Source organism: Sturnus vulgaris, chromosome 8, assembly GCF_052056855.1.
Source record: "Sturnus vulgaris isolate bStuVul1 chromosome 8, bStuVul1.hap1, whole genome shotgun sequence".
NCBI classification, from domain to species: Eukaryota; Metazoa; Chordata; class Aves; order Passeriformes; family Sturnidae; genus Sturnus; species Sturnus vulgaris.
The window spans coordinates 24968947-24992525 of record NC_142250.1 but is presented as its reverse complement, the minus strand read 5'-3'; the positions used below and the strand labels follow the sequence as shown (position 1 = coordinate 24992525).

The 23579-nt window shown below is 52.0% G+C and overlaps 1 protein-coding gene across 2 annotated transcripts; it reads right to left on the bottom strand.

Annotated features, from left to right (window-relative positions):
* Window positions 1–7722: 7722 nt before the first annotated feature.
* FGF8 (fibroblast growth factor 8) lies at window positions 7723–23353 on the bottom strand. 2 transcript variants are annotated; one of them, XM_014885925.2, is made up of 5 exons: window positions 17140–23353; window positions 17020–17056; window positions 14776–14956; window positions 10452–10558; window positions 7723–9511 (listed from the first exon to the last, which is right to left on the bottom strand). In XM_014885925.2, the coding sequence occupies exons 1-5, from the start codon at window positions 17169–17171 to the stop codon at window positions 9230–9232; spliced, it is 639 nt and encodes a 212-aa protein (XP_014741411.1). In that variant the 5' UTR covers window positions 17172–23353; the 3' UTR covers window positions 7723–9229. The 2 variants fall into 2 exon arrangements, with proteins under 2 accessions (XP_014741411.1, XP_088025369.1); XM_088169243.1 differs by having other exon boundaries at window positions 14776–14923.
* Between the last annotated feature and the right edge of the window lie 226 nt (window positions 23354–23579).

The window sequence follows — 23579 nt, the reverse complement described above, 5'->3', positions numbered from 1 at the left end:
GCACTGAGCAGCTTTCTCTCATTCAAGTATGGCAGAAGACCGGGACGAACATTTGGAATACTCCCCACGACCTTGAAATCTGCTGATGTACAAATCCAGTCAGCATTCAGGATAGAATCCAATCTTCAGTCAAAGCTGAGGAATTGGACATGAGGTTTAGAAAAAAATCAAGTTTGTGGTTTTATACCTCATTTATAACTCAGATTATTGCATATACGCATTGCTTCTCCCACTGGACTACTGCCATACCTTTTCTTGGCCTCTTACAGATTGATTCAGCTGATTTGTAGCTCTGCCAGAACTTCTTTCAGATCTTAATCTTTTCTGTACACTGATTTCCCCCACACCTTCTCTAAAGTGGGGCTATGCCACTTGCTTTCAGCTCTGGCTGGGAGCTCCTCTGTGCTCACCCTGTGTCTGTGCAGAGCCCAAAAGAGCATCAACTGCTGTGGCACAGAGTATAAGGAGGAATGAAGATGTGATATTTTGGCAGAATAGCTCTGAAAAGTCTGTGCCGCTTCTCTTGCTAAATTCTCTCCTGAGGGTTTGACTCTGTTTGCACTGGCTGCTGAAAGCTAAGCCAGCCTGTGGATGATGGAGCATTTTTGATGTCTAAAAAGAGCCCCCAAAAAACCCAATCATTTCTCTTTACAGCTGACCTTCTCTGGTATACAAAAAGCCTGAGCAGACAGAGATTACCCAGTTCCAGCAGGCAAGAGGCACCCTTCAGCACTCCCTGGAAGGATGTGTTCAGCAACAGCTCAGGAAGAATGGGACACCCAGAAGATGCAGAGACTGGGGCTGCTGTAATTCAGACCAATCTAATGCATAAGCTGCAAGTAAAACATTTGCTCACAGACCCAGTAAGTGAGAAAACTGGGTTGTCTGCTTCCCCAAACTCCTCATTTTTACTTTTGTAAGAACCAGTTTCTTCTTGTACAGACTGGAGGTGAAACACTGACTGATCTCCTGCATACAGAGGCTCACTGCACATGCACTGCCTCGCATGGGGAAAGTTTCAGCTGCAGCCCAGCCTCCCCAATATGGGTGGCAAGATAATCCTTATGTGGGCGAGAGCACAGTTTCTTTCACTAGGTATCTGATGAAATAAGCAACTTTTTCCTGTTTGCCCAAGGATCTAATATAGCTGATTACAGAAAACATGCACCATGCAGGGGTATGTACTGGTGGGAATCTGGGATGACCATACTTGCAGTGAAAGGGCAGGAAAAGCATGGCTCCAGGGAGAACCAGATCTGCACTCGGAGGAACCCTGCAGGAAGATCTTTGAAACATCTGCATGGGTCTCAGGAGCACAGAAACTGAGGTCTCAGCTTCAGAAACTGAGTTCAGACTTCAGAGCTGAGGCCCTGGCAGGACCACAGCCCCCTGAGCACCCACAAAAGCACAACTACCATAGTATTGTTCATCAAGGTTCTCACTCCTCACCCTGCACCGTTGGAGCTCACATTTCACAAAGTCAACCTCTGCAGCGCATCCTCTGCATTTTCAAAGTCTTTCCTTAACAGGTGGCTGTCTTCCTCCTCCCCAAACATGTTACAGCTCGAATCAGACACTTTGATCAGGGGGAAAATATCCCTAGGCTAAAAAAAAGCTCTTGATGTAATACCCAGCAATGTGTTTGAACCAGCCTGTCAGGGCACAGTGGAGAACCAGGGCCTGAAACTGCGGAGGGAAACAGACCTGACCATCAGTCTTAAACAAACCCTGCCTGAACCCTGGGACCCAAAGAGTATTTTATAGTTTTTGTAGATATACTCACACCTGCAGAGGAGTCTACATTGCCTTCCAGCAAGCACAGTGTGCCATACTGCTATAGAGACATCCCAGGCTTGCACATGCTGATAGGAGCTTCTGTCCCTGTACAAGCTCCCAGCTGGTGGTGCAGATGGAAATGGTGGGTTGTGGAAACACCTGAACATTCAAACTAGATACCTTAATCTGTGCAGGTTTGCTGGCTGCAACAGTAACTTTGGAAGAGAGCTGGGCAATGAGCAGTTCCCATCCATGATGCCCCATGAGTATCAATGGTTGCCCTACAAAGAGTGGTGGCTGCCTTCCTGGAGCACTGTGTGCTTGGCAGCACTGTTCTGGTGGCTGCCAGTTCATCCCAACACACACGAATTTAATCAAAATAGATAAAACTTCTAGTCATCCCCTTGCCCGCTCTACTGGTGTGGGATAACTCAAATGTTTGCCTGAGCCAGATGCATTCTCAAAATTTTGGTTTTAACAGCATCTTGTGACACAGGTTGGCTCCTCCACTGCAGCCCCAACTGCTGAGAAATCAATCATTACCAGCAGTTAGCTGTTTGATGGTTAACAGCCTGAACCAAAGCCAAACCGGTTGTTAATTGGGCTAACAACTGATTTCAAGGGGTTGTTTTGCAGGGCCCAACACTCCCAGCAATTGACTTGGAGTTGTAACTAGCAGCCAGGCAGCAATTAACAGAGTCCAGGGAAATTCGCAGGCCATTACCAAAGGGCTGGCTCCCAGCTGGGCTTCTGCTTCTCACGGGGAGATAGGGAGCACAGCCACAGCCCAGGGCTTGAGCAGGCACAGCCAGCACTCAAGGTTCATTTCACATCTTGATAGTCAAAATTATATGGATGTACAGCCTAGGTCTCATCCTGCACTTCAGAAGGCTCTTATGGGTTTGTTTATTTGAATGCTGTTATTGGAGTTTTCCTAATGTTTACTATGAATTTCCACAGGGACACCTTCCACCTCTTCTTCAAATCCCTACTCAGGACTTTCTTTTGCTTTGGTAGCGACTAGACCTGTGCTTATGTCTACCTTGACAGCTTATGGCAACTGCTACAGTTGACCATGATGTCTTTGGGACAAGGGCTGCTTCTTACTCTGGGAGCAGCTCATAAAAGAGGAGGTTTCAGCCACCAAGATGTACTACTACAGTAGAAAGAGTTTGCAAAATAATCACGGAAAGAGAACGAGGCTGAGATTTTTTTTTTTTCTTTCTCCTTCTGCTATAAATCTTTGAGAGAAAAAAAAATGGCCATATTGGCAGAAGAAGCCAGCCCAGGAAGCAAGGACCCTTCACAGTGCCATGGTCATGGTTGAAAGAGGTTACTCCATGGCTGAACAGAGGGCTTGGATGGGAGCAGTGGCACAGATCAGGCATTCACCAAACTGGGGAGGCTCTGAGAGCACTCAGCACCCTATTCCCAGTCCACAACAACCCACAGCACAACCTTAGCAAAGTGGTAATACCTGAACATGGCTGGAGTGGCTCTTCCCAACACAGCCAAGCCTCTCCCAGCCTCTGATCCAGGACTATGTAGCCACAGATTATATCCTGGACACCACACAGCCTGGAAGGACACTCCAGTGTTACAGCTACTATGAACATAGGAGAGATGCTGTAAGTCACATGAAGCCCAAGAATATCCCCTCTGCTTCCAGAACAGCAGATCTGAAGTGCATTTCATTGCACAGCACTTGGGCCATTGGGCAACCTGGAGTAAGAGCCATAACCTTCAACCCATCCACACACGAGCCCTCTCTTATCCTGCAGCTGATGTGGTGCAGGCACAGTGGGGGACAAAAAGTTTTGCTGGAGCGTGGCACCAATTTCATGCTGACTTTGACCCTACAAAGTCTTCAGATTCCCAGTCCCAAACGTCCCTCCAACATCTCCCGAAAGCTCCTCTGGTGCACCAAGCCACAGGGACCATGTCTCCCTGGGCCCATGGCTTGTCAAGACCAGAGGTCACAGCACATCCTTGTCCAGGAGGAAGGCAAACAACAAACTTAGCCATCAAAGGTCTTCTGCAACAATGCCACAATAACTGTTAGGGCTTCCCCATTCCTAAGGGAGAACTGATAGTGCTGTAGGCAGGCGTGGGGAGGGGGCAGAAACACTGCAAATAGGAAGCAGAGTGGTAATGAGGAGCATCTGTGTAGGTGCTTGGAGCATCCCAGGTGTTACAGAAGTGCTAAGTGTTATTACTATGTTATTTCACTGGCTGTGAAAACCAACTGTACTCCATATCCCCTCTCTCTGCACCTTGTCCAGGGCCTGGACCCAAGACTCCCCATCAGACTCAGGAAAACAGGAACCAGCCTGGAGGTGCCTTTGGCTGTACCCTGTGGTCAGACAAGCTGTGTGGAAAGGAGGGCAGAGGAGGAGAGAGAGACCAAGGCTCAAAAGGAGAATTGGGTCTGGTCTACATTCGGCCAAGAAGATTTTGTGCCCTGTCAGAGTATGCTGCTGTCCCTCAGCACATGTTGAGTGCTGTTGCAGCACAGAAGGATGTTTCCATATGTGAGACTCATTTTGGGCCACCCTGCCCAAAGTAAATCTATCTCATGAGCTCCTGGCCCTAGAGGGCCATTCCCTTGTGACAGCACTGAGCTCATTTCTGCTCTACCTTTTGTCTCCCTCTGGGATGGTTCCACAGCCAGGGCTTGCTGGTATGGAGCAAGGCATGGAGCTGTGCTGAGCCCTCCCCACTGTCAGGATACAGCCCACCAACAAGCCAGTTTGGTTTGGAGTGGCCAAAATATGAGATCCCCCACTGAGCCCCTGAGCATCCCTGTTTCTGGCTATAAATCCCTTCCAAGGAGGAATCTTTAGAGAGGGAGGCTGAGATGATCCACAAGCTGCAGCCACCCCCTGCCCCCTCCCCAAGAGGAATTGCTCTCACACAAATGAAATGTGTGTAATTAATGGGCAGGGGGCTGGACAGGTCTGAGATGAAAGCGTTTCCTGGACTTGTCCCTCATTTGCATGGTATCAGAAGCTGTTCAGAAGGTGTGACTTTTCCCACAGAGAGCCCTTAGTTCGGTGGCACAATAAAGCCAGAACTTCTTACCCAGAATTAATTAAAGAAGGGGGAGGGGGATGGCAGGGAAATGTTTGAAAGCTGAGCCTGATGCAATAAACAAACAGCCCAGTCGTCCTTCCCAAGCTAGAGCCTGCCTAAAGGAGCCACAGCATCCTACAGCCCACCCAGCTCAGTGGGCACCCATATCCCAGCAGAACTTGTAGAAAAGTTGTAAACTGAGAGACGGGGTGGGAGCAGAGACAACGTGTGCCAAAAGGTTTGGGGTTTGGTTAATAAGGCCCTGGTGCAGCCCCTGCTCAGATAGCACATGCCTCTTTTTCTGCCACTTCAATTTATTGCTGCCTGTCTACTCTGTTTCTCTACCATAGAATCACAGAATGGTTTGGATTGGAAGGGACTTGAAAACATCTAGTTCCAAATGCCCTGCCATGGACAGGGATGTCTTCCACTAGATCAGATTGCTCAAAGCCCCATCCAACCTGGCCTTGAACATTGCCAGGGATGGAGCACCCACAGCTTCTCTGGGCAACCACAGCAGCATTTAATCTGAAAACAGCTCTTTCTCCTGCTTAGTGTTGCCCTGGTGTGTTCACCCCACATTTACTTCTTACCCTGTGTTGGCTGGCTGGCTTCCTCGTGATCTGGCAGGGCAGAGTCTCCCAAAGGTTGCTCAGCTCCAGCCTTGTCACTGTGTCTGGGTGGCACAGGCAGGGACACACACACACACACACACACACACACCACTGCCTGGAGCTCAGGATGGGGCCACCATCCCTGCTCCAACAGCAAGGCTCCTCTCCTGCTTCATCTGCCACCTCCTTCCAGTCAGATGGTGGCAGTGAGGGGACTGCAGGGTGGCACTGAGAATGGTGGCATTAGGAACAGGCATATGCCCACCACAAGGACTTTGCCAGCTCAAAGCAGGGGTTTCTGCCCAAAACACCCACACTAACGGCATGAGTTAAAAAAAGCAAAACACCCATCCCCCAAAGCCCCTGTCCCCAGTCCTCTGCTGCATCCAGTCCCATCTCAGCACCCCACAGTCCCCAGGGCCTTTGGATGCCTGTGGTTCTCAAACTTGGTTCACACACCTGCTGATGAAGGAAAAAGGAAAATTCCCAGATTCCTGGGTTGATGATTGACCCTATGTATTCAAATAGCAGCCAGGGTTCCTGTAACTGTGGAGGAACAGCAGGTATCACCAAGGACTGTCCCCACCTTCCTGCATGGGTGGTGGAAACCACCAGCCCAGGGGACCATGTGCACAGCACCCTGCATGCCCTGAAGAGCATGAGCTCCTCCAGATGTACCAAGGACTAAGTGGAATCAGTGCAGAGACAGGATATGAGGAACCATTAATTAATTCACCTACTCATTAACTTACAAGAATTGGGCCATTTAATCTCACAAGCAATGGTGAAACAACCTTTGTTGACTAGGAGCTAAAGTTAGACAAATTCAAGCAATAAACAAAGTCTCAAGCTGTAGTGCTCCACGGCCACCCAGAAGCCCTCTAAGGAAAAGTGGCTGACTAACCATGGACCAAGTGAGCTGGGGTTCCCTTCCCAGAGGCCAGGCCTGGGTGCCTTTCACTGTAGCAGAGCAGGATTTGAGGGTAGTGTGGTACAGAGCTGTGTGGGAACACAGGAGTGTCCATACCCACCTCAAACCCCAGGGTGCTGGCTGCTCACTGCTCCAGCTCTTGGCTGCATCCGGGTGGCCAGGATGGGGGAACAGCCTTACTGGGGGCTGAGCACCCACACCGTGCCCTTCCCTACCATAGCTGGGACATTTGTAACAAGACAGGAGCCAGTCCTGTGCCTCTGCTACCTGGAGCAGGCACCTGGCACCAATTCACTCATGTTCACAAAGCCATTAGGAAAAGCAGTTAGACAAATTAAAGGAAGAAAAGCAACCATTAAGGACTATCAAACACCATCTCTGCCTGGGGAAAGGCCAGGAGCAATTCACTTTTAATTCCTGTCTGTAAACCACAACAAAGTCTCGCCCCAGCTATCATCCTCAGGCTTCTGTAGCCTTTGGGTGCCTCCTGGAACAGTCAGACAAAAGCCATCCTTGCTGTCCTGTGGCTCAAGCAACATCCCTGATCACCCTGATGCAGTAGCGGTGCTCAGGTGCAGATCACGGCCAAGTGCTCAGCCCCTTCTTTTCCCTCCTTGGAATTATTGAGGAATACTGCCAGCTCAGCCCAGGCTGCTTGTCAGCCAGGGGAAAGCTCAGCCTTGCACCCACAGCTAAGTCTCAGCATGAGCACTAAGTGATGTCACAGGCACCCCATGAGCACTGCAATAAACCCAGAGCTGGCATCAGCAGTGGTGGGACTCACCCTGCAGGGCTGCTACACTTACACAGTTTAATATATTTCACATTTTTATTTTTGCATGCTTCCATACCTTAGAACCACTCCATACCTCAATCCCTGATCAGCTCCTGTAAGCAAGACCCCTGCAGCAGGGCTCAGTATTCTCTGAAGGAGGGGATGCCCATTTTGCACAGCCCCAAGCTCTTCTGGGCAAGAGAGGAGCAAATACCACCTTTCTATTGGAAAGTTTCATCCTGTCCTTGAAAGCAGTGGTCCAAGTTCCATGGCACTATGACCCCATTCAACTTGCAGAGAGCCTTGCTCACACATGTCAGGAAGGTGTCATCTACACATTAAACCTGGAATTTGCTGCAAGGAAAACCCTGATTTCCACAAAACTCATCTGGGTGCAAAATATTGAGGCAGTCTCCCACTTTCCACAGCTGTTCCCTTGGGAAGGAAATTGCACCAACCAGCAGCCTCATCCTGCACCTCACTGCCATTCTTTTTCATCCTTGTCCAATATGTCTGTCCAGCCTCATCCCCTCCCTAGAAAGCATCAGGCTCAGTTAGACTAATACAAACTTTTAATGCACATATTAAATAAATATTTCCATCATTTCATATTCAATTTGTACACAACCGAAACAAAACGAAAATCCTCAAGGAAACAGGAAAAACCTCAAACAATCAAAAAAGATTGGATGAAAAGTCACCCCTGGTTCTGGCTCCTATCCAGTGTCTTTGTTTGCCCTCCCCATGAAGAATAATTGGTTTAACCCTTTGGAGAGAGACACAGTCCCAGGGCAGCATGTGTAGAGCAGGTCTGGCTGAGGATGCTCACTCAAGAGATTTAATGTTTCCTTTGGGTTTTTTTTAATTCCAAATATAAAGTTTGGCTTCTGTCAATACAAATTTTGAAAGAAACCCTTTTCTTTCCTAGGGAAACAAGGGCAGCAGTATTTCTTATCAAAGAAGAAACCTGGAAGAGGCGGTTGGCAACGGAAGCACCAACTATTACAACAGGATACTGAATATCACAACAAAACAGCCTGAAATGGCTCCACAATAATTTGTAAACTTTGTTTAATTTTATGGATGAAAACTTGCATCTCATAAAAAAATAGAGACAGGAAAAAAATATCAATTTTTGGTGAGAAGTTCACATTTTCCACATGGGGAAAAAAAATTATACCAGTTATCAGCCAGCTCCACAGCAGCTGTACCTTAGTACTTGAAAACAAACCAAATGCCAAAGATGCTCCCATGGGTAAGAGGTACCAAGTCAGTTCAGGACTTTCTCTGGGGAATCCATCACCCCTGTCTCCTCCTGAGAAAAAAGTAAGTTGAGAGTTGTGAAGCCAGCAGCATTCTCAGAAGGATGTGACTTCCAGCAACCTCTTGCTCAGCCAAAGAAGTAGACACATCCGAGGAAAGAAAGCTTCCAGTGGTCCTCACCTCAGGCGTCACAGTCAGCCCCCATTGGCAGTGTCCCCACATCACCCAGGCTGCAAAAACCACCTAGGAGGCCTCCAACCACCTCCAAAATAAATCCCCTCCTCTTAGCTGTTTTCCAGCCTCTCCATCTTCTCCAGCAAGCATAGCATTAGTTCAGTTCATTGAAGTAGCACATCGCTTCCAGATTTGGATTTCCATGGTTTTTGCTTGTTTGTTTTAAACATGATTTTTTAATTCCTTTCCCCCTAGAGCTACAAAAAAAATAATTACAAAATAAAGCACAAACCCAAACAGACTAGAACATTTCTAAGTGAAGGGCTCTTCTCCCTTCACCAGTCTTTGAATGTCTCATTACTTTTAAAGCTGGAGTACAAAAATAGAGCCTCTCTCATTTTTTTCCTCTTTTTTTTTTTTTTTTTTTTACCTTTTTTTGTAAAAACCAAACACCCCCCCAAAAGTACCAACAACTAGAGCAGGTAATTTTTTTATCCTCCCCCCTCCCCTTTTTTTTTTTTTTGTGTTTTGTTTAATGCCCATATGGGAAAGTCTCTACATATAAGTCCACCAAGCTCAGAGGAGCATCCTCCAGGAGAGATGCAGCCAGAGGGAGCAGGGGCATCAAGGGCCCGCTCTGGAGTTTCTAGTCCTTTTACTCCTGCGGTTGAAGGGGTAGTTGAGGAACTCAAAGCGTCTGTGTGGCTCAGTGGTCTGGTGGCCCTTGGGAAGCCTCTTCATGAAATGCACCTCGCGCTGGTGCTGCCGGGTTTTGGAGCCCTTGCGCGGGCGGCCCTTGCGGGTGAAGGCCATGTACCAGCCCTCGTACTTGGCGTTCTGCAGCGCCGTGTAGTTGTTTTCCAGCACGATCTCCGTGAACACACAGTCCTTGCCTTTGCCGTTGCTCTGAGAAGGGGACAGGAGCACACATTTAAGCGCACGTTTAAGCATTAGGCGCTTGCTCAGAGGGCTGCTTCTCACTACCCCACACCGGGCTGACTGCTGTGGTAGCAGGGTTGCAGAGCTTGTGGGCAACCAAAGGCTCACTTCGCCCACTAGTCAGAATTGCCCAAAATCTGCTTTTCCTTAACAAGCCGCAGGGAGCAGGCACTGTGGCACAAACGCTGCTCATTGCTGCTTATGTACCAGTTCAGCTGGTCCCAGCCTCAACTTCCACCACATCCATCGGGGAACTTTTGCCTCCATCTGTGCCTGGATGTAACCATGATCAAACTCTCCATCCTAATTCACCCACCCATCCTGTCCCCCCGGGGGCCTTTAATATAGGAGGGGCATGGAGGAACATTGAGGGGCAGGAGAAGAGACATAAGGTCAGTGGTGATGGTGCCCACAGATGCAGGTGGTGGGGGAAGCATGGGGTGGCCAGGAACTGAGCTCCCCCATCATGGGCAGTAGCAGGACTAGAGAGGGACCCACATCGGGGAGCCCCCAGGAAGCAGATGCCATGGAGAATCCTTGCAGAAAATCACTGTTCTGGAGGGATTTTGCATGTCCTGCCCCTTCCCGTGGCGGGGGGGCTTCAAGGCACAGAAGCTGCATGACAAACCAGCAGGTGGTGGGGTCTGTCCTTGGGGCCAGCCCCATGGAGCATCTTAACATTCCTGGCACTTGTACCATGTAATCGTGGAGAATAGACCAGCAATCCGCCTATTTGTTCGGAGAGATAGAAGGAATGTGCCCCACGCGGCACCCGCCCACCTCTCTTGCTCCCCCTCAGGCTGCAGCAGGCTTGTCCCCCTGCCCCCAAAAGGCAGAGCCCTTCTCCTGGCAGTCCCCTCTCCCTGTCCCGGCAGTTCCCTGCCTTGCCCGTACCCTTGCACCCTACCTTGCCAATCAGCTTCCCCTTCTTGTTCATGCAGATGTAGAAACCTGTGGCTGCCCCCTTGATGCGCACGCGGCTCCCAAAGGTGTCTGTCTCCACGATGAGCTTGGCTGGGGAGAGAGGGAGGGAGGTCAGAGGGGGTGTGGGACAGGGCTGGAACAGGTATGGTGAGCCCAGCAATGCACCCTGATGCTGGGCACTGCAAGCACATGATCTTTGGTGACTGGGCCAGAGAGAGCCCTAAAATCAGCACATGAGGTTAAGATACAGCCTGTTCCTCCCCTCTTAACTTGCCCCTATGTCCCTGCATGACCTTGGACCTGTCCCTTTGCCACCTTAAGCTGTGCTGGATGGGGAGTAGCTCTGTTTTACCCAGCTCCACGGGGCTCAGTTGTTCAGGTGCCACAGAGGTGTCCCAGATGGAGGCAGGGCAGTGAGCAAGGCACACGCTGGTTGGCAGAGAACAAAGCAGCCACCCTGCAAACTGAGTCAGGTCTGGGTGTGCCTGTAGGCAAGAACCAGACAGGCACCTTCTGGAAGTGCACAGTGTGCTGCCAGCTGTCCCCAGCCCAGGGGACACTGCCCCATGTCCCTCTGCCAGGCCAGGACTGCAGGAGGAGCAGTGACTTTGCAGCTGGCAGGGAAGGCGTGAAGGGTACAGCCACCCTTTTAATGCCTTTCACCTTTGCACGAGTCGAGAGGGCGTATTGATTTGGTCTCAGTTTTTTAATGGAGGCATCGATCGACTTCTGAAGGAGCTATGCAAATCGCTGGGTCGATGGGCTGCCTATAAATAGACCTGTCACCTTCCCTCCCTGCCTTCACCCTGGGAACCCAAGCCCCAGAGCCCATGCATCCCCAGGGAAGGGGGAGGATGGGGACAGGACATCCTTCTTCCCGGTCTTGCAGCTGCTGTCCCCTGAGCAAGCCCCGATGGGGATGGTGGCTACCTGTTAGCACCTCAAAAGGTCTGTGCTCTGCCAAGCACCAAAGAACTCCCCACAACGCTGAAAAGCCAGTTGTGACTGTCCCATCACCTCTTGTCCAGCATCAGCCCATAGTATGATAAATGCTATCCAACTAGGCAATGAGAGGACAGGCCACAAAGGTTCTGAGTCTACACTCTTATTATGGCTTTAAGTCCGTTGATGCCTTATTTATCCTCTCTGATCCCTGCACAAGGGTTTTTCAGTTTCTCAGGACTGCAGCTCACTGCAGCTTGCACATCTCTAACCCAGAATGCTCAGCCTCCAGCAAGCTCCAGTGGGTGGAGTGATGTGGCTCTGGAGTGGGAAGCTCTGCAGGAGGATGCTTTGAAAGGCAGAAGGAAGCTGTAGGTGCACACACAAATTAAAGTGATCCTAAATCACACTCTGGGCCAGGAGCAAATGGCCTTTCTGTCTCTGCAGTGCCTCAACCCTGCATCCCTCTTGCGATGGGTGCTGCTGAGGTCAATGGCACCAAGGGTGGGGACAGCAAGCAGGCAGTGCTGGCAGCCACTGAGTTGACCAATGGAAAGGTCATCCTCAAATTTGCTGGGGCCAACTTATTTGATGCTGTTAGGCAGGCCAAGCTTGATGTGCATACAGGCTCCCCCTTCCTGCACCCCCCCCTGTCAATATCACCCTGCAGCATCTCTTGTCCCCGGGCTACCATGTACCCACATCCCCCTACTCCTAGGCAGGCACAGATTGAACTCCGAGACAAGAAATTTGGGAAGAGCAAACTCCGGGATGTGCTGATCAATGCACAGAGCCTGACAAGCACCTAGCATCCCCAAAACCACCCACGGGAGCGATGGCACTCTGCAAACAAAGCATTGAGACAGTGACCCCCTATTTATCTATATTGGGGAAAGGGGTGGAATTGATCTTGGAGGCAGTAAAAGGTTTGAGGAGAATTGATTTTTCTCTGAGAGACAGAAAGAGCTGGGAGGGAGGGAGGGAGGGATGAAGAGGGAAAGAGGGAGGGAGTGGGGAGGCCTTGGCCCCAGCAAACACAAAACCCTGCTTTAAAGATGCATATTGCTTCTCTTTTGGACTTTTTTTTTTCCCCCAAAGGGCAGCTGTGATTTACAGCCACCAGACGGGTTTGCTGCCCTGCACGAGCCCAGCCCATGTGTCACTCTGGCCCCCTTATCCACAGAGGATGAAGACAACCTGGCCCCAGGGACTTGCACCCCTAGACCCTTGCAGGCAACTTGTGAACCCTGCAAACTCCAGCCCTAACCAACAGAAAACCCCGGGCAGAGACAAAAACCAGCAAGTGGGCAGAGAGCTGTGCTGGTGTCTCCAACCACTCATGGAGCAGAGTCCAAGCTGCAGCTGGCAGTGGTTTTCTTGGTGCCAGGAACAGCCTGGGAGGGACAAGCTGGGCTGCACCGGCTGCCCGCCTTCCCTTAGAATTAAAAAAAGTCAATCAAATATTGACAATTAAGACAAATAACTGAAAACGCCGGACTCGATGTTAAGTCGGCTGTAAAAATGTCAGCGTGGGGAAAGGGGTCATCTGCAAAAATAAATCAACCCCTTTTACACACCCACCCCTAAAAATGAGACCAAAAAAAAAAAAAAAAAGGCAGAAATAAGGGCTTGGGGAGGGGGTATCTTTGCTGCAAATGTAGATTTCTAAATAATGTTTGGGGGGAGTCATTTTTTTCCCCTTCCTTCTTTTGGGGAGGGGGGAGGAGGCTTAACGTTTTCAACTCTATTCTTTCATTTAAGTGACAGATTTATCCCAGTAAAATTATGTTTCATGCTCAAACTTTGAAGGGAAAGTGGCTACGTAAATGCTGAAAAAATGCAGCGAGACACACTTGATCCCCCAACTGGACTGCGAAGAGGAGAAAGTATTCAGGAAATGTTAAAAAAGGTGAAAGTAAGAAGCGTTTTAATAGTTCTTCCAGACATGGGGGCCTCCCTAGAGATTCATACAGAACAATCCTGAACCTCTATTTTAACATTTACAGACTTGCAACTCTTTTAAAACTTTACATCTGAAAAACTGCTTGTTCTCTTTCTGGTTTAGATCAGTCTTCATTTTCCTCCTTAGCTCTTCAAATGCTTAACCTTTTTTTATTACATTTTAATAGAGTTTTTCAAGCCACCACCAGTCCCCTCCTTCTGGCCGTATTTAAACCTGGTTGTTATTTAAATATGCACTAACTGTTTTTTAAAATCCAGGCGTTAGAGGTCTAAAACAAGATGGGATTTTCTTTTTATTTTTCCTTCGGAAATTAGCTACTGCCCTTTCAAGCTAGAGCTGCTGCAGGATGGGAATAATTCATCTGCAAGATTAATTCTGGATGTATGGAACATCACATGGAACCTGTGCTGTGCTTGTACTGATAATATCCAGCATTAAATTTTCAGCCAAAGCAAAATGAAGAAAAAGCCCCCAAAAGCCAGAAAGGTAAAGAAAAAAATTGTTTCTACTAATCTACCCAAGGAAGAAAGTGAAATTGCAGCTAATACCAAAGACAAACTGTTGTGATAGTTATGTACAGCACTCAGGAACACCTCCCTGCCCTGGGTGCAGGATCAGTCCTCCTGCAGCCAGCCCGGCGCTGCCGGGGCTCCCTGGTCCCACTGACCCCTGCCCCGCGCTTGACCATCCCAACATGTCAGTGGCTCTCACAGTCAAAGTATTTGGGCTTCGAGTGGACCAGACCAGTCCCCTTGCCCAGGAGAGGGTGGAGGTTTTGGGGAGGGCGATGCAGAGGGGCCACGGCAGAGCGCAGGCTCTCACGCTTGCAGAGTCCCTGCTTTGTCTCTGGGGATGCCGCAGCATCTTTGCCTGCGGCTGAGTGCCTCGCTGACCCTCTGCTCGGGATTTGTTTTGAGAAGGAAGAGATGGGGCAGGAAAATACCACTTTACACAGTCCTAGTTCAAGGAAGTCTTCCAAAGCAGTCATTCCCCATTTCTCCTCCCTGCCTCCTCTTTTTCAAATTCGCTTTCCATTTCAGTTTCAAAAGGAAGTCTCAGGGATTCCCATCCCTAGAAAGAGCCGAGATGAAATGTTTGATGATGCTCAGGATGCCACAGCCCCAAGCCTTCTGAGTCAGGTGTAAACCAAGAATTAAAAGGAAAGAAGCAGAGCCTATCCTTCCAGAACTGGTCCCCTTCTTTGGCACAGGGAACCTGCCCTCACCTTGAATCACACAGCTGCTGATTACTGACCCCTATGTTCTCCTTTTACAAGCCCCCACAAGCCGAACGATTTTAATGATTTCTGGCTAACAAACAGGACGGAAATCATCAATCGCCACGCTGGGCTGTGAACACCTCCCCAGCTCCCCTCTCGCCTGCCCACATCGTGTGTCCTTACCGTGCACATCCCCATCCTCTGCCATCGCATTGATTTTCTTGTTGTCCAAGATCTGCACATGTTTCCCGCTGGTCCGGCTGTACAGCTGGTAGGTACGGACAAGCCGCCGGCTGAGCTGATCTGTCACCAGGCTCTGCTCCCTCACATGCTGTGTAAAATTAGGTGGGGACTGAACAGTTACCTTTAGGAAATTAAAAAATATACAACACACCATTATAATCTCTACTCCTCAGCGGGGCAAATGGGCTGAGCCGAGATCGCCAGCCTCCAGCTGGGCTTTACGGAAGGCCAAGAGCCAGGACCGCGGTGGTGCCTCCTGTGCCATCAAAGGCTCTCCAGGAGAAGGAGCATTAAGCTCGGGGACACAGTGACCAGAGCCCTACACAGAGCCGTGCCTTCTCCAGACCTGCCCTAAGCAGAGATGCGGGTAGCTCGGGAGTAGAACAGGGCTTGGTGACCCCAGAGACCCCTCCAGGACTCAGTGGGTTCTGACTGGGACTGGGGTACCTTGAGATGGGCATCAAGGCTGGGAGCTGGAGGGGATCAAGGTGGGACATGTAGGATGGCACTATGTTACCCTCTCAAGGGGCTGATTCTTTCATCCCACACCTCTCTCACCTCTGCAGGAGCGTGCTACTGCTCCAGCTGCCCCAGCACACACCCCAACGTTTTCAACAGCTGCCTGTCCTCTGGGTCTCAGGCTCTTTATTTGCTCCTAAGTACCCACTTATTAAGCTCTTCAAACACAAAGTCACGGAGCTGGCAGAATTATGAGGCATAAGAATTACAAGAAAACCATACCCCAGGGCAGGTATTTAGTGGTATAACCACCCAAGGATACCAACATGCAAACACAGCCCTCATCCCCAGTGAGCTGCTTGGTGCCAGCACGGGGTCATCCCCAGCCCCATCACACCGAGCCCTTTAGTCCCGGAGCCACAGCTAAGCCCGTCCTCTCCAGACCTGACACTGCTGCTCCTGGGCTTTAAATGATTTTCATGAGCGGCCAAACCTGCTCCCCCCCCAGCCCTAGCTTGTGAGCTGGCACAGAAGTCTTTTTCCCCCCTCGTCTCAAATCCCTCTTTTAAGTCTGGAAAGTTTCGCTGCTCCCTGACATTTATAAAGATGTATTCTGAGCAAATGTTAGGAGATCGCTCCTTTCAACATCAGAAGGCTGGGGCTACTCCCCACCACCCCCACGTCAAATGGGAAGATTTCCTCCTGTCTTAAACAACAACAGAAAACCACAATAAAAACAAAAGCCACTGCTCTCCCAAAGCCAGCTTTATAGAGATATCTCCCCTTGACAATGTCATCTCTCTCCCTCTGCTTCTGCCTGTGCATGTGTGTTTCCTATAGACGGGTTTTGGATAATGCAGCAGGATTCTCTCCCCAGCTCTGATGAGGGTACCATGTGGAGGAGAGGTCATTAGCCATGCTGCTATTTGGTCTCCATCTCATACTCCAAAATATTACAGCTATGTTTTTATACAACTGCACAATCCCAGTGCTCCGTTTCCTTCGCTTTTCAGCTGGAAACTCCATTTTTTTTTTTTTTGCCCCCCAAGCTTCCATGAAAATAACAATAATTTTTAAAAGTAGCTTAAAGGGCATTTCAAACAAAGCTTCTGCACCTGTAATCTCAGGGGGAAGGGGGGCTTCACCCCGGTTTGGAGGCGCACCGCTCCCAGCGACGCGTGCCTGCTGGTATGCGAGTGTTGCACAAGCCCTGCCCGGGATGTTTAATCTACTCGTGTCACTTCTGTCTCTGCCGATACAAACCAGCGATGCTAAAAGTCGGACACTTTTAAGCTGAATCAAAACCTGCGCTTTTTACTAAGGCTTTTGCAGGGTTTCTTTTCCTCTTTTTAATTCTGCTTTACTTTTTTGGATGAAGCGATATGGGAGGGGGAAAATAAAACGGAGCAGAGGGATGGGGGTATCCACAGTGTAATTAGAGGTCGGGAAGACAGGAATTAAAGCTGCTTTAAGATAACCCTACTTATTTCCTTGAAATCCCGATACTCCCTGCCTCTCAGCCAGGGTTCTCCACACGTTATTTTTCATCCCGGGAAAGGTGGGGTCCCCCTCGGCTCCGGTTTTTTATAGCCAAACAACTTTTATCTCCTGGATTTTAAACTGCTCCTCTTCCCTGTGTCCCTCCCTGCCAAGCCGCTCGGCGGCGGCGGGGCACCCCCCATCCCCGCGGGGCGAACAAAGCCGGGCAGCCCAGCGGGCACTTACCTGGGCTTGCAGGCAGAGGACGAACAAGTGCATTAACCTGGGAGGAGGAAAAGCGGGAGAGAGGTGTGAGCCGGGGGGCTGCGGGCGCGGGACGGGAGGGCTGCGGCTGCCGGTACTCACACGTAGCTGAAGAGCGAAGAGCAGGGGTCCATCGCGGCGCCGATGCGGGGCCGGGGCCCGGCGGAGGCGGGGAGCGCCCGGGGGGCGCGGCGCTGTCTCAGCTCCTCGGCTCCTCTCGCCCTGCCGGCACGTCCTCACCCCAGAGAAAGGAGGGCACAAACGGCTACAGACGGGAAAGGCCCGGCGGCCCCACCGCCCGCCCGGCCCCCGGGGCGCTCGGCCGGCGGCCCCTGCCGTGGGGAGCCCCCCGCCCCGCTCCGCGGCTCCGCTACCTCCTCGAGAGGCGAAGGCGACCCGCAACCCCGACGGCGGGGGCGGGCGCGGCCGGGAGCGGCAGCTGCAGCGGGCGAAGCCCGTCCGGACCCCGCTCCCCTCCCGGCCCCGGCGGTACCTGCCGAAACGGAGTGAGCGGCGGGCCAGGTGTGGCCGGGGCTTGGAGCTGCCGCTAAGGGTCGGACTCCGCGGTCAGTCGCCGGCGGGACTCCTTCCCCACCCCGTGCCTCAGTTTCCCCATCCGTAAAACGGGGTTTAAGGGCTCGGAGGGTGGGTCGGGGACGCGGTTCCCCCCGCTGGGGGTTCGCCGCTCCGCGGGCGCGTTGTGGATTGGGAGCGGGCGGGCGAGCCCTCCCGGGACGTGCCAGACATTAAAAGGATTACCGGAGGAGGGGGGATGGAGGGGGTCGGAGTTTCGAGAAAGAGTGAGGCTGAGCAAATTCCGCAACCGAGGTGGGGAGCGGGACATCCCCGCTTTCTTCGCGAGCATCCCCGCCGAGCGCTTACCTTGCGGAGCGGACGGGCGCCCTCAGGGCCGGCGTTGCGGGGCCATGGGGCCGGGCGGCGGCGGCGGCGGGACGGGGCTCAGCCCCGCAGCCCGGGCAGGGCCGCCGAGGGCTGCATTGTTCCGGCGAGCCCCGGCCCTCCCGGCCCCGCCACCTGTTGCGCACCGGGGCGGGGGCTGCGGCGGGGCTGCGGCGGGCGGCCCCCGGGGCCGGTACCTGGCCGGGGCCGGGGCCGGCGCCGCCTGCTCGACGCTGAGTGACAGCTGCTAATTTGCCAGCCGTGCCCCGCTGCCGGTCCCCGCGCTCCCCGCGCCCTCCTTTATCTTATCAGAGCCCATAATTACAATTGCTATTTTGCTTCCTCGAATCAGCAATCAGCGCTATCTGCCGCCGCTGGAGAGGCAGCTCCTGTCAGCCGCCCCTGAGTGACAGCGCGGTGGCTGCCCCGCCGCGCACACACACACACACACACACACACACACACACGCGTGCATGGCCTGCCCGCACACACAGAGCCCCGCACACGCCTGTGCAGCCCTCCTGCACATGCACAGCCATGCACACAGCCCCTTTCACACACACGCAGCTGGCACATATGTGCAGCCTTTCCCATGAGGTCCCCTTCTTCTCACTTGCACCTCTCACACACTCCGTGCTCCCCAGCACAGTTATTCACTTATTCACTTACTTATTCAGTTATTAGCTTTGCTCACCCCTACCCACAAATTACAACACTCTGCCTCACACACAATCACATCAGCTGCAGCCACAGGACAGTTCTCTCTCTCACATGCACACTGACACCCAGCTTGTGCACATTCCCCCTTGCTCAGGCACCCAACAGCCCTAGACACAAATGCACTGACACCTCTCCTCACTACACAATTTGTCACCCCAAAACTCTGCCTACTGTCACTTCTGGGGATGGATCTCCTCAGGTTCTCACCTGATCTTGCTCAGCATCCTCACTGCTGAGGGGTGCTGCAGGCAGGCAGGGGAGCCTGGGCACTGCCCCATCACTGGGCTGACCCCACAGGGCCCAAGGAGGAAACAGTCCCTGCATCAGTATTAACAAACCCAGTACAGCACAGGATGACCAACTGCCTTGTGCTGGCCAAAATTACCCCAAAATTCAGCTCCTTGTTAAATTTCCTTCCCTTTTTTTTGGTGCAAAAAGATGTTTCTGAGAGAGTTTCCTATGTGTGGGAAGAAGTCTTGGGCCAAGCCTGTGTTTAACTGGAAACATTTAGGAGAACCACAGGAATAGGCAGGACAGGCATTGAAGGTGCATGGCAGACACAGGAGCTGATTTCCAAAGGCACAACATATTCACACACTCAGCACATCAGTACAGCACAGCGTCAGGAGAAAAACTCTCCAGGTTGAACTGTGTGAACAGCTGATGTACCACAGCACAGGTGAGGTGGTTCCTCCTATTCACCTCTCTGCACTGCCTACGGAAAATCAGGCAAAACCAGAACAAGAAACACCAGACACTCCTGATGGTCTAAATTCAGACAATCCTTACTTCTTTATATATAAAAAAATTTAAGGAATTTAGTCTATATCCCAGATGCTACTCTCCTTCACGAGTGGCCACCTCCACTTTATCCCTGGCGGACACAGGATCAGGCAGGCACATGTCATCGTGCACACCACAGTCTACTCAATAGCACCATTTCCAGAACAGCCCAGACTGCCTTAAATTGGGAGATTTATGGTGTCCTGTACGGGGTCAGAGGCAGCTGCAAGCTGACAATCCCGTGTGCCCCCTGCCCTCAGCAAACAGGCTCAAGTGCCAGTCATGGCTGTAAAATCAAGCCTGTGTGGGATCACCCAGGGGTGGCCACACTTTGCCTGACAGTGGATGACAGATGATGCTCCTGTCAGCCATCCTCAGGCCTACAGCCGAAGGCTCCACAGCCCCCATCCTACCCCACCTTTGGGAAGGGAAAAGAAATGAGCAGGTTGGTGACAGCAGCCAGGGACAGGCAGCATCACAGCTGCTGGGCTCATCCCGCCTCTGCTGTTGCCTTGGATCATGACCACAATCTGTTCCTCACAGGGAAGACGGGTACCTGCACAGAGGCATTTGCCTTCTTCCCTTGGTGCTTCTCAGCCCACCTGTGTTTGCATCAAGAGTGACACCCTCCACCCCCTTTTGTTTTTAAGTAATAAACCTTTTTGGATATGCTCTCTCCCGTGCCAGGCAGCAAAAGGGAAATCTGCCTGCCTGTCAGCTTCTTCACAGGCCATCTGAGATAAGCCGCTGGTCCACAGGGTGAGGGTCCCCTCCATCCCCAGGCACTGAGGCTAAATGGCTTGTCTGGCTCTCCTGGGGAGAAGAGAAACTACAGCCCTGTGTTCCTGAGACCAGCTGGGCCTCAGGCCAAGCTGCTATGGAGATGGTGGAAGAAAGGCCCTTGGGGCAGAAAGACTGGAGGACCTGCTGTGTCCCCAGTGCTCTAAGCAGCCATTGGGCTGTGATCCCTGGAAGAGGCTTACCAGCATGGTCCCATTAGATCTTGTCCTGCTGCCTCACTGCTCTATTGCCCTGATCTGCAGAACTGGGACCATGTTTAGACTGGTCAGGTACAGAAATGTTTTCCTTCAGAGAAGAGCTCATGTGTTTTATGTTCATCTGGGATGTTAAATGCTGCAGCTGAAGCATTAGCTGCAGCCCTCCCATCCCCTTTCCTGCAAAGCTGAGGGTACCAAGGTGCAGCCACAGGGCTACAGCACCAAGAAGCATGAGCCGAGAGAGGAACTAGGACATGGAGACATCTGTCCCAGCCTGGCTGGGGTCCAGGATTGTTCTCAAACTTTGCCCACCTCCTTCACCCCACACAGAGCCTCCTGGCAGCTGGGAAGTGTGGAGGCAGCTTCTGGAGCAGCCTAGACTGAGATAAAACAGGGAACAAATCAGGAGAAGATTTGAGATGGAAGGGGCAGCAGGTAAAGGACTGTGAGGCTCTGGGCCCTGACTGTGCCACTGTACAGCAGAGACTGGAGAGAGCAGAGCAAGTGATGAGGAAAGCTCTTCCCATTCCCCTTGTGATGCTCAGCATGGCACCCCCACAACCCAGGGCCACCCCAGCATCATCCCTTCTCTCTCCCAGGATCTCCCTTAGCAAATCTGCAGGACAGAGCCAGGTTCCACCTCCAGCTTCCTGCCTGCTTCTTTATCATCCCTGTCTAGCCCAGTTCATGTCAGAAATGGTTCCACATACACCCCTTCCCTTGTGCAGGATGATAAACAGTGGTGTCAGCTCCTGCTCCCCACAAGAGATCAAAGCCAGTGAGGAGCATCAGCCTGAAACCTCTCAATTCATTAGCATCCCTTATTTCAGAAAGGCAGAGACAAGGAAAACAGCACCAACCACAGCTTTAGGGGCAAGCAGTCCAATCTGGGCTGAAAAGAGACAAGGGCTCCCAGCAAACTGGGAGTTCATATCATAAGAGGACTCTAGGAGAATTTGGAGTGAGGGGAAGCCAGCAAAACACCTACAGGAGTTTTGCCTTGAATACCTCTTTCAGGGGGAACTACCAATGGATAGTTTCAGGGGAAACTATCAGGTGGAGAAGCAATCAGGACGTTGCTGTCACTCACAGAGAGAGGCCAACAGGCACAGCTCCCCGCTCCTGCCAGGCAGGGCATAGACAGGACCACAGCGCTAATCCCGACTGATGGAGGAGAGCAGTACCTGCAGCACACAGCAGCACTGAGCCGGCCAGACGGCGAGGAGAGCTCCTCTCTGCAGTGCAGAGGACTCAGTCTGCAGAGCAGCTGCCTGGGGACCGTGACAGAGGACAGACAGTGTAGGCAGTGGGTTTGAGGGTTAGCCAAAGGCTGGGGCACACGAAAGTGAGGATACTGAAGTGCAGGAAGCACTGCCCAATACCTGAACATCTCTCTCTGCTCCAACACCATATGAAGAAGAGTCAAAATCCACAAAACCCAGAATCCTGTAATGTTTTACAGCCATGCCTGGAGGATGCTTGGCCATAAACTAACTTTTTCTACCCCAAAATAAAGACATGGAGGCTTCCCAGCAAAGTCAGAGGGATACTAGCCCACTCCACCCTCACCCTTCCCAGCCTCGCAGCCCAGTGCCCCCAGCCCTGCCTGCTGATCCTTCACTGCGGCTTTAATGGGGCGTTTCAGTGGCAACAGCAGCTCCTCCATGGCTGAGCAGCACGGAGCAGCCTGGGGCAATCCCACTGCTCACCATTAACCTGCCCCCACCCCTCAAAGGGAAGGAACTTGGTGAAACCCCATTGGGATGTGTTACATGGGAATGACCTTGTCTTCACTACCCACAGCACCAAGGCAGCCCCAGGGCAAACGAGGAGCGGGGAGGGGAGACACAGCCCACTCACAATTAATTCTTCTCTCTATTCAATTACTAGCAGCAAGACTGAGGCATGTTTTGTGGGTGGTGGGAACACCAGGTCAGGAGACTGCCCCTGTGTTCTGGTCACAGCCCTCTGAAGATGTGCCCACCCCTGTGCAGGACCAAACTGGATGATGTGGCCCTCTCTGGTCACTCTTCAGCAGCCTGTTTTCACAGCTTCATTTCAGGGAATCGGGCTGACTCCTCTGTCCTTCACCACCTCCTGTCCCTCCTGTCCAGCAACTTTCTAGAAACACGAACCTTGCTTCCATAATTTCAGTCCGTGCTCCTGGAATTGCAGGCATCAATATTGGCTTCACCATTCTCCAGTGGCCACGTGCTGTCTCCCAGGCAGCGATGCTCCTGCAGATCAGAGGAGACACAGCTGGGCTGTGCCTTCCATCCAGGCTGGGCCATATGGAGGAGACCTCACCACCAACAGCAGCAGGGCTACCAGCATAGCAGGGACAGCCTGGGTGGCTCAGTATTCCGGCTCCCAGGCCGAGTAGGGGATCATCCTATCATCCAGGACAGTCCACGGATGCACACTTCGATTTTTCAATGGTGTTAAGCGTTCCCTGCATTTGACTCTGTTGAAGCTAGTGCTGTTCTCATCTCTGGCATCCCCATGCAGCACATGGGTAATGATCTGGCAGACCTGAGCAAGGCCAAGAGCCTTGTGGAGGTCACTGAAGGGGAGACACATGCTCAGACCCCATCCATCTGCAAGGAGAGAGAGCTGGGATGGCTCTGCAGCTACCCAGCTCGGGAAGAGGTCCACAGAGTCCTTGAGATAGGCAAACCAGAGACCAAAGGGTCCCAGTGAGGGCAGTTCACATGGGATCAGCTCAAAGAGAAGGTGACATCTCCAACCCTGCATGATTTAAACCCGAGGCTGAGTATTTTTGTGCAACTCTGCTCTGCGTAGAGCAGGGGCCAGCAAATAAAGCAGCCTGACCATGAATGGCCATGACACACGTGCACAGGGTGACACCCACAGACATGTGGATGAGGATGTGTGTGCTCGTGGCCCTTGGGCAGCTCCACTCCATTCCTGACCCCCTTGTACAGACCAAACAGCACCTCCAGAACCTGGTCCCAAGACATTCCTGGCTGGCACAACTTCCCTAGTATCATAGCCCCAGCCCAAGCTGGGGTGTCCAGCCATACATCATCAGGCAGAGCTGGGAAAGGGGGTGGGGGGGGGCAAAGTCAGGCTGGGTAGGCAGGAGCTCCACTGGCCACCCAGGAAGGTGGGAGCCATCAC

Bases quoted from the DNA above. Each gene is read 5' to 3' on its own strand.
- FGF8 (XM_014885925.2), bottom strand. From the start codon at position 17,171: ATGGACCCCTGCTCTTCGCTCTTCAGCTACGT. The intron at 17,057-17,139 runs GTGAGTACCGGC...TCCTCCTCCCAG, and splicing joins TCTTCGCTCTTCAGCTACGT to GTTAATGCACTTGTTCGTCC. The intron at 9,512-10,451 runs GTAGGGTGCAAG...TCCCCTTCTCAG, and splicing joins AGGGGAAGCTGATTGGCAAG to AGCAACGGCAAAGGCAAGGA.